Genomic DNA, 10,619 nt, shown 5'->3' with positions numbered 1-10,619 from the left:
TACTGACCTGCTGCACCTCTAGCACCATTAGCAAAGTTGACACTCATTTCAAATTGCAGTCCTTGACCCACCACAGACATTTAGGAGTAGGGGAATGCTATTGTTGCTTATTCAAAACAAAAGTATTAACTGACACACAGGCGATGTTTTTCAAGGTACTATAGAGTGTGACCTGAGATGACAGCACCATGAAGGCTGGAAGAAATAAGCTGCTGTGAGGCCCAAAACACTTCTGAATTAAGCACGCACACACACCCGAGCTTTCACGTTTGGGTGGGTTTAGTCTAACCTAGTGGAAACAGAAACATCTATGTACAAGATCTACACTTACCTGTGATTACTTCTGCTGAAATAAACAGTGTTATTTAAAAGAGAATTACAGAAAGGAATATGGAAGGTCAGCAGTTCAGAATACTTTTCTGACAATAGCACAAGAAGGGCAGCAGAAAACGTAAAACACTGGTCAAATCAGTCAAACTGGCAAACCAAAGCTTTATTTTTTTGTTTGAAGTCTTTGCTACAGTACCTAGGACTGCGCCTCTATACATAATTAACAATCATTCCTGAAAGATCTGTATTTGGCACCAGTTTGTGTTTACCTCAAACACTTGTGGGGAGGATTAATTTCAAATCAAATTTGGTTTTTCCACAGAATAGGAGCTGCCATTATGAAGCCAATTAGCTGAGTTATTGGAGAAGCGTAAAAACAAAACAAAAAAAACATAGTCCTTATCTAAACCAACACATTACAGAGAGCTCCAAAACAGAGGTCAAACATTAAAAGGCTGATATAGGCTCCAGTGGTTTATAAAACCTATAAAAAAAGACTACACCAGCAAATCGGCCCTTTCAGTCCACACAGTTTAGAAATTAATGCAGGGAGCAACACTCGCTAGCTGGAAATCTTGTCATGGGAGAACCACACATATACCAACAGGAGTACCCAAAATCAAATGTTAAAATGCTCCAATTCCCAATCCACATAAAAGGAGAGAGAGCCATAAGGAAAATTAAATCAATCCATGAAATCATAATTGGTTGGGCAGTTCAAACTTCCCCCAGCAACCACTACGTCACTCGTACACACAGGCTCACATGTACACAGCTCAATCCCATTCAAATTCCTCATGGAATAAAAGGATCCCAGGCTCTATTGAGTCTTTCCCTATCATGCAAGAAATAAGTCTGGCTGTGCTTTAATCACCATCATGTATTACTTCAGCCACAGAGTACCAGGCAGATTAAGTAGAAATGCACAGTTTTTAGCTCATCATCTCCGCAGAATTGTTTTGAGAGGCTCAGTTCCTGGAGAGTTCTGGGTGGGGACACAGTCTCTCTTCATGCAGACTCACTGGCCTCTACTGGCTTAATCATGTGGTCCGGCTTGTTGCCAGCAGCATAGTGATCCCACATCTGAAGATAAAGCCGCTCCAGGTCCATTGTGTACTGTTTTGTGTTGAACAAAGGACTGGATATTCTCTGCTTCCAGACTTTGCCACGTATTTTTTTCAGGCTACAAAAAAAGAGTTAAAGCAGTCAGAAGAGGTTCCAAACACTTCATAATACTGTTTACTTTTGAAATCTACTATTTTCAGCTAACCCAGAACTGCCAGTACAACTGTTTCAAAAATACCTGCTCCCCCACTTCCACCAAATTCATATTGCTATTTCATCCTCTCAGCACTTCTGATACAGACCAGCATGACCACTTCAACTCAGAAGAGCTGTGACATTAACACACTAAGTTGCTGCATTATCTGTACTGCAGTAACTTTTTAGAGCATGATTTTAACTTGCACTAAGTGACAAACTGCTTAATCCTCAATTCAAAAAAACCAAAAGGTGAACTATATTGCACTTTTTACCAGGTAAGAGCCTGCACATGAGCAATTTCTTCAGAACATGTAACATTATTACTCAACCGGGAGCACTGTTAAGTTTACTGTAAAAGCAGAAGCTGAGTTAACTGCAAGACAAGAAACCTCCAGAGAAGGGTTGCCTAGCTATTTTTAATATTAAACTATCTGCGAGATTAAAACTACTGGTAAGTTTCAGCACTGTGCCCAAATACAACACTTCACATTCTTGATGTTACCACATTACACAGTACAAGTTTGCTTACTATTCCAGATCAGTTCCCAGTTTCACAGCAATATCCTCATATTCCTGTCTACTTTTTGCAATGAGCTCAAGACAACCCAGGCAAGTAAGCTGGGAGGCAGCAACTCGTGATGCAAGAGTCTCGCCTGTAAGAAAACGAAAAGAAAAAAAAAAAGAAAAAAATTGCTAACAGGAGTAAACTTACCAAGTAACGTATTGCAGAGTATGAGTTACTTTCCTTCTGCTTCTACAAGAAGCAACAAAGTTTGTTGGGCTTGCTGTTTGTTATTAAAAAATTAGTAATATTCAAACCCATCTGTTCTGTGTAGGTTCCTGTCGTGGTTTAACCCCAGCCAGCAACTAAGCACCACGCAGCCGCTCACTCACTACCCCCCCATCCAGTGGGATGGGGGAGAAAATCGGGAAAAGAAGTAAAACTTCTGGGTTGAGATAAGAACGGTTTAATAGAACAGAAAAGAAGAAACTAATAATGATAATGATAACACTAATAAAATGACAACAGTAGTAATAAAAGGATTGGAATGTACAAATGATGCGCAGGGCGATTGCTCACCACCCGCCGACCGACACCTAGCCAGTCCCCAAGCGGCGATTCCCTGCCCCCCCCTTTCCAGTTCCTAAACTAGATGGGACATCACATGGTATGGAATACACCGTTGGCCAGTTTGGGTCAGGTGCCCTGGCTGGGCATGAGAAGCTGAAAAATCCTTGACTATAGTCTAAACACTACTGAGCAACAACTGAAAACATCAGTGTTATCAACATTCTTCACATACTGAACTCAAAACACAGCACTGTACCAGCTACTAGGAAGACAGTTGACTCTATCCCAGCTGAAACCAGGACAGTTCCCTGCTGCGTTACCTGGCATAGTGACCATTGGAGTCCCAGCCCAGAGTACATCCATCCCAGTTGTGTGCCCATTGCAAAGCGGAGTGTCTAGACAAACATCAGCCAACTGCCCTCTCCTCACATGCTCTTCTTTGGGGGCAACAGGAGAAAAGATGATTCTGTTTTGGGAAAGACCCAAGTTTTGTGCATATTGCTGAATATTGGGTTCTCCTACAGCTGGGAAACGTAGCAGCCACAGCACGCTGTTCGGAACTCTTTTTAGGATCTGTAACAAAAATAAAGCAGCAAATACAGAAAGATAGGTCAGAAACATTTCCTTTTCTGAACAAGAAATTACCAGATAACAAAATGAAGCAAAAGGCATAATCATTCAATAATTTAATCTTCTGAGGTATAGAGCAGGAACAAAAGAGATCACCATTTCAAGTACATTAACGAGGATTGCATTTCCAATCCCACTGAAAGAGAGAGCAACTCTGAGCAACAGTTCATAGAGCAGTACTTAGTGAGTTAATCTTGAAATTTATGATCTCATTTATTTATAGGCCCATGCTATGGAATATAAAGAAGTTAACCCCTCAGGTAACTCTCAGCAGTACACTGTAAACTGGACCTTGATACTGACACTCAGTGCTCAGATCTATCAATCTACCAACTGCCAAAGCTAGTTATGACTTAATTGTGCAGACTAGGGAAGACCAAACTTATTTTGCAATGGAGTACCAGCATACTTAAGCTGTCCAAGACGTAATTTTTCACTGCCTAGAAGCAGGTGTGATGTGAAATCAATCTAAAAAAATTCTACATTCTATTAACACTAAGTCCTGCAATGTAAACATTGTAAGGATTCAAATGGCTCAGGGTCAATGTTTTCCACTGAACAGTTACAGTTTTAACTTGCATGAAGTTTTTGCTAACTTGAGTATAACAGCTATGTTCCAGAAGTCTGACCTTAGATTTCGTATTAGCTACAGATACTCACATTAGCCCACATCTGTAAAGTGGAAGGATCAATCTTATACAGCTGATTAAAGTTACAGTACACAACAGCATCCTCTGGTAAGCCATACTGAGAACGAGTAGTAACAATTATAGTTCGTGGAACTTCTTCACCAGTTGCTGCTTTGTTGTTAATCTGAAGAAAAAAAAAGTAGCTATTGGAACACTGAAACTGCAGGAAACAAGACGATGCCGTGTGGAATTGTCCTCAGACACACTACAACATTTGTTAGCATCCTAAGTTACCGTAAGCATGTTTGGTTTTATTATACAAAACAAAATTGTCTACTTACCCACAAGAATTTAACTGGGATGCCTACACGCTTGTGGATGCCACAGTGTTGCAACCCCCAAGGCACAAAACACTGGGCATTTTCATGAAATTCCAAGTAACTGGAATAATTGGAAAGAGGAGTCACATAAAGAGGCATTACACATGGATTCCTCCCAACCTTAAGATCACTTCATTTCCTTGAGACCAAAAATGAAATTAAGACTTCAAGGAAAAATAAAAAAGTATTTAGGAAGCAAAGGTGGGTTTTGGTTTGTTTGGGGTTTTACAGCTTCTGGGGAGGGGGGGGCGGGGGGAAGAGGGGGCAGGTGTTTGGTTGGTTGGTTTTGGTGTTTGGGGTTTTTTGTTTGTTTTTTTTTTTTAAGATAAAAGACAATAGGCCCAGAACACATAGTCAAGACTGAAGATACAGACTAATATGTAACTGATAGACTGTAAGGAACTAGCTGACAAGGAAATAATGGGAAATGCTGAAAATTAGACTAGAAGAGTTATTAATGAACTTTCAAAAAAGAATGGATCTTACAGCCTTCACAAAGAATAGGAATATGTTAATAAAAAACAGCAGAGGATGAAGTTGGGATAATCAGAATACCATGCAAGAGCCTTGAGGATTACTAAAATGGAAGTATGATTTTTAATTTTTTGTTTTTTAAATAATGACAGGCAATGGTGGGATCAAAGACAGATAAAAACATCACTACAGATAAGGCAAAACAGGTACTTAGAGCCTTCTCCTTTATATATATATTTTACATAAATATATATTTAGAATTTAGCTCAGTGGCAGCGTAGCCAGCCAAAATAAGCGTACCGTTGACAAACTTGACATGAATTTATGATGACTCGCTGTCACTGACTCTGTTAGAAGATGCATGAGATAGTTTAGTTCAACAAATGTTGGTGAAAGGGCTACTTATCCAGGTCACTGAGGAGACCTCAAAACCACAATGTACAGTTCTCATTGAACTACGCCCAAAAGTAGCTGATATCAAATCAGAACAAGCACAAAGAAGGGTTACAGTAGTGTGATCAAAAGATAGAAATCCTGTTTTAAAAGTGCACTTACAAAGCTTAGATTGTTTCATATTGGTGGTGGAGTGCTAAGACAAGAATTCTCTATTATTCTCAGGGGACAACAATTTCAGAAAAAAATGCTAATAAGCTTACTAACCAAACCAAGACATAACCTATTACCAACTTAAAGGAAAGTCTCAGCTGTGAACAAAAGAACTCATAAAAAGAAACGAAGGTATGAGATTATGGATACAGCAGTGATAATAAAAGGTCTCATAAAATAACGTAAATCCTGAATAACTGTACACCTAATAAAATTCACAAGTCAAAAGAGTTATGCCAATGTCAGAATGTGGTATTTTTAAAAAGGAAGAACTGTTCTGCAAAGGAGGAAGTATTAAACAAAACCAGTAACTGAGACTATCGTTAAAATCCCATGAACTGTTAAGCACTGAGAGGTGGTGGTATAGTGCATAGTTCAGAAAGATGTAGAGATGAATAAACATTGTTGAGATACAGTGGAATAACTTTGCCTGTATAACCCAGCAATTATTTTCTAAAGGAAAACACAACTGAAAGTGGGTAACAGCTCACAAATGCCCTGCAGGCAATGAGCAAATCTTGCCTTCAAATTCTGAACAACCAAGTGTCTATTTTACGCAACAAGATTAAATTTCTTTGGGCTTTACAGACACCTCTTGATATAACCCCTCTATCTTTGGGTTAATAGATAGTACATCTTCCAGTACATCTGTGGCTTTTAACACATTTGTGAGTTTCCTTCAGTATGAGAACTAAACAAATCAACCTGACAGAAGACAAGACATTTGCTTGGAGTTTTTTCTTCCTTGTTATGTTAAAACATACAGATATAACGTAAAACCCAAGAGAACAGCATCTTGAAGTGCCTCACCTGAGTAGTTGCTAATCCATTACTGATATTGAATCCATTGATAGTTATCTGAATTTGCCCACGATTAATCATCTCAATCACAGCTTCTGCAATTGTGTTCATAGGAATGACAGGCATACTGAGGGCGGCATTGCCGTCTGCGTTGTCACAACTGTCAGGACACTTCATCTAAGATAAATCACATAAGCATCAGAGAAAGTACTAGCTTAAGTCAATAACACTGAACACACAAAGGAGTAGCTCTCACCTTAACAATCTTGACATCGGGGAGGCTGTCAAGGAAAGCCTTCAAGTCAATGCCATTCAAAACAATTCTGTTATCATAAATATGACCATTAGACTTGAAATCAATGACTGCTTTTTTCTGTTAAAAAAAAAAGTTTTAAAAAAGTTATAAGATCCCTTACCAAGTACTATACTAAGTACCATTTTAGAAAGACAGCTGTGGAAAACACCTGCTTTTCTTGCCCTATCTTCCTACGTACCTTCAGATGGGGGAACATGTTGGCATGGTCTCCAATAAAGAAAGTGTTTGGCATGTAAGCTAATTTCTCTGAATACTGCTCAGCCACCTCAACTGGAGAGGTTTCTTTGTCTGTGATGATATAATCCATGAACAACGCCCCACTGGTTCCAGGATACCCTAGCCACATTGCCTAAAAAACAAGAAAGCAAGCCTCCAGTCCCAGGTACATTGCAAAAACAAAGGAAGTTAAAAATCAACGCATTTTAAGTTAAATTTTCCATCTACAGATTCAAGTTTCTTGTTGCACATTATCAACTGAAGAGCAACCACTAACACAAAACTTTCACTATTGAGACAGTGAACAGTCCAAGGATGTTCTAAAATTGATCCCTCCAGCAAAAGGCCAAAGTATACAACTATGTGCAGCTATAGCAAGAATATTAACCATCAGTGATTACAGTTTCTCTTAGCTGAGACAACTTCTGTAGCCCAGAGTTACTCTGATTCAGGCTTCTCCCATTCCCTTTTCACAGGCATTTTAGAAAATCCTTAGTCAAAAAAATGATTCTGACTTACTCTAACCAGAATTTCACTAAGCCTGAAGAGATTAAAACACGACAACTCCACAAGTGCTTCAAACACCCTTGCTTTGTTCTCAGCAATGCAAGAAAGCCAGTAGTGTACAGGAACCTCATGGAATTAAGGTGTTCTCTTTCAGGACATAGTCAACTGCCCATAAAACACATAAAAAACCCAAACTACTCTGCTTCAACAGAGCGATCCTATCTGCCCCACATATGCTAAGCCCTAAAGTCTCTCTCGCTTACATGAGCCTTCAACGTTTTTTCCACTCTGCCAGAAGGAAAAGAAAAACTCTTCCTACTCACAAGTGGTTTTCTGGAGATACAGAGCTGTCCTGGTTTTGGCTGGGATAGAGTTAATTTTCTTTCTAGTAGCTGGTATAGTGCTATGTTTTGGGTTCAGTATGAGAAGAAAGTTGATAGCAACAACTGAAAACATCAGTGTGTTAAGCAGTGTTTACATTAAGCCAAGGACTTTTCAGCTTCTCATGCCCAGCCAGCAAGAAGGCAGGAGGGGCACAAGAAGCCGGGAGGGGACACAACCAGGACAGCTGACCCAAACTGGCCAAAGGAATACTCCATATCACGTGATGTCATGTCCAGTATATAAACTGGGGGGAGTTGGCCAGGGGGGTGGATCACTGCTTGGGAACTAACGGGGCATCAGTCAGTGAGTGGTGAGCAATTGCATTGTGTATCACTTATATTGTATATTCCAATTCTTTTATTATTATTATTGTCATTTTATTATTATCATTATTATTGTCTTCCTTTCTGTCCTATTAAGCTGTCTTTATCTCAACCCATGAGTTTTACTTTTTTGTCCTGATTCTCTCCCTGATCCTACTGGGTGGGGGGAGTGAACGAGCAGCTGCATGGTGCTTAGTTGCTGGTTGTGGTTATACCACAAGAGCCCTCTAACTTAAGTTACCTGAATAGGTGCTGGTCTCAAGGCAAATAATTCATTCCGGGCTCCTTTGGTGTAACCATTCATATTAATGAGAATGTGTATCCCATCCTGATGGATGCGGTCTGCTGCTTTTCCATTACATGGTATCTGAAGAATATATACATATATAAATAAACAGAAGTTATTTTTTGTTTCAGTCTTTCAGTAATAAATGTGGTTTGTCATCAGTGTACCAATGGATAAATGTCAACAGCATAATTTAATTCACATGAGACTTAAATCCCATTACTCCTGGTTTTATGGAAGTGTAAATCCTCAACTCAATCAAAAAAAAAAAAAAAAAAAAAAACTGTTGAATCCAAGAAAAACTTAAGTTTGCTAGACACAGCTGAAGCAGTTACTGACAGAATTTGTAACTGCAGTACTTGAAGATTGCCTCTGCACATTCAAATCGGAAGAGTGATACTTAGCATTGCCAAGCTTAGCAAGTCATGCAGAAAAATAACACAAATGGACCACAGAAGAAACTTCCAGCAACACTGAAACTGCTTCAGTTCTTGGCTAAATCAAAACCAAAGAAGAGCAGAACTTCACACAAGGTACTACCAATGACTTTCAAGAAAACAAAGCCTTGGAAATTACAGTGTGTCCCTTCCTGTCCAATACAGAAAGGTAAACAATTTTCAATCATTTTAAATTCCTCCAAGAATTAATTACATCATTAGTCATTGCCTACAAGCAGATAAAAGAAAATACTTAATAGAGGTCTCTAGCTCAGCCACAGTAAAACAAAAACCAAAGGCTAGAAACTGAGGCTATACAAACCAGAACAACCCCACCACCACCACTTCTGTAAGGCTAATTAATGATCAAAGCTCATATGGGGCAACTGGTTGATTCCCAAACTAAGGTAAGACAGAGAAATTACTTCAAATTGAAGATCAGGACTAAGCTAATTAACTACTCTGCAGCTACTACTAATGCTGACACACTCTACAGTTAATATGCACCATAAAAGTATTTCATTTTTGTAAAAAGGGAAAGCTACTTCACATTTTATAGCCTGGTAAATGCATGCACATACAGTTATATCTCTGAGTAGACAACAATCTGAGTTCCCATCTTAGTTTAACTTTCAATAAATTACACTGCTAATGCAATAGATCACAGAAAATTGTTTCTACCTGTCTGACCCTCCTGTACAAATCTCTGAGAGTGGCACTGTAACCTAAAAATATGAGTTTGACACCTCAAGAATTTTAAATAAGAAAACTCAGTGGATCGCTCTAGGCAAAGGAAAGAATTTTTCCTATATAGCTGTTAAGTGCAACAACAAATATGAAATTGCTGCCCAGTTTTACTAAGACCCACAGCTTTCAACATCCACAGCTGCAAAAGTGGGGGGAGGGGAAGGACAGCTTTCCAAAAGCATAACTGAAGCTCATTATTCTAGAATACTTTAAAAGATCAGCTTTGCAAAATCCATCTCAAAGAGCAATTCTGCTGACACCAATTTAGCATTTTTACTTGTAAGAGCAGGTTCTGAACAACATGACGAGTTTAAAAACTACAGGCAAGTTTTATCTATCACCTAATCTGGGATTATCCAGGTGCCAATCCAGTTCCATTATTAATGTATGCTGATTATCCCATGTTGCTTTAGGATTTTGCCAGTTATCTTGAGACAGTATAACAACTCCTTGACTTCTGTGTATACTGAAATCCCCATCAGTTTTCACATGGAACTTAAAAAAAAAAACAAAACCACCTGTAAGTGTTGCCATAACAGCCTTTTGATAGAGGGGCAAAATCCCCACATTAATCATTAAGCCTCTGTCCTGCTTCACTGGAGTAAAGCAAGCTTAAATATATTTGCAGTAGTGGCATCTTGACTTATCCATGACATTTAGATACGACTATTATCTTAAGACCTAACACAACAGTTGTTCAATATTGTTAATACCACTTTCTAGTAATCACACAGAGGTCACACAATAACCACTGCATCCCAGGTAAGGCATGAAACCAATACATCTACAAACTCCCAAATTCTGAAGGCTAACATGAGTTTAATTCAACAAATGATTGCAACTAAAAATCTCAAACTACAGGCTGATCTCTTTCTTCATTTAGGTTTGCTAAAAGGTCAATGCATCAAAACAGCTCACCTGAGATAAGTCAATGAAATGATTTGCTTCAGCCATCACTTTTACACGGAAGTTTGTACCATCATCAGGACTCAGGGCATAACAGAATACCTGAGGTATGAGGCACCAAAAATTGAGTATCTGCAACAACTTGCCAACAAAGTAACTTTGCTATAAAACATATGGTATTGCAATTTTACATTACATTAGCAAAATTACATCTAGTATCACACAAAGTGTATTACATTTGTGTAGCATTTACCAGTTGAGAAAGAAGTAAAAAAAAAAAAAAAAAAAAAAAAAAAAGGGGGGGGGGGGGGG

The 10,619-nt window shown here is 38.8% G+C and overlaps 1 protein-coding gene across 3 annotated transcripts in view; it reads right to left on the bottom strand.

The window, feature by feature from the left end:
• Positions 1–465: 465 nt before the first annotated feature.
• OGT (O-linked N-acetylglucosamine (GlcNAc) transferase) overlaps positions 466–10,619 on the bottom strand; it is a 28,204-nt gene continuing 18,050 nt past the window's right edge. For all 3 annotated transcript variants that reach the window (XM_010565325.1, XM_010565326.1, XM_010565327.1), the window contains 9 exons: positions 10,320–10,409; positions 8,173–8,298; positions 6,680–6,850; positions 6,442–6,558; positions 6,195–6,362; positions 3,956–4,108; positions 2,986–3,238; positions 2,123–2,246; positions 466–1,513 (listed from right to left, as the gene is read on the bottom strand). In XM_010565325.1, coding sequence (XP_010563627.1) covers positions 1,339–1,513; positions 2,123–2,246; positions 2,986–3,238; positions 3,956–4,108; positions 6,195–6,362; positions 6,442–6,558; positions 6,680–6,850; positions 8,173–8,298; positions 10,320–10,409 — 1,377 coding nt within the window. In that variant the 3' untranslated portion in view covers positions 466–1,338. The remainder of the gene's footprint in view (positions 1,514–2,122; positions 2,247–2,985; positions 3,239–3,955; positions 4,109–6,194; positions 6,363–6,441; positions 6,559–6,679; positions 6,851–8,172; positions 8,299–10,319; positions 10,410–10,619) is intronic.

This window comes from Haliaeetus leucocephalus, unplaced genomic scaffold (genome assembly GCF_000737465.1).
Source record: "Haliaeetus leucocephalus isolate CR32 unplaced genomic scaffold, Haliaeetus_leucocephalus-4.0 Scaffold189, whole genome shotgun sequence".
NCBI lineage: Eukaryota > Metazoa > Chordata > Aves > Accipitriformes > Accipitridae > Haliaeetus > Haliaeetus leucocephalus.
Note: the sequence above shows the minus strand (reverse complement) of the source record. Positions and strands in the feature narration are given on the sequence as shown.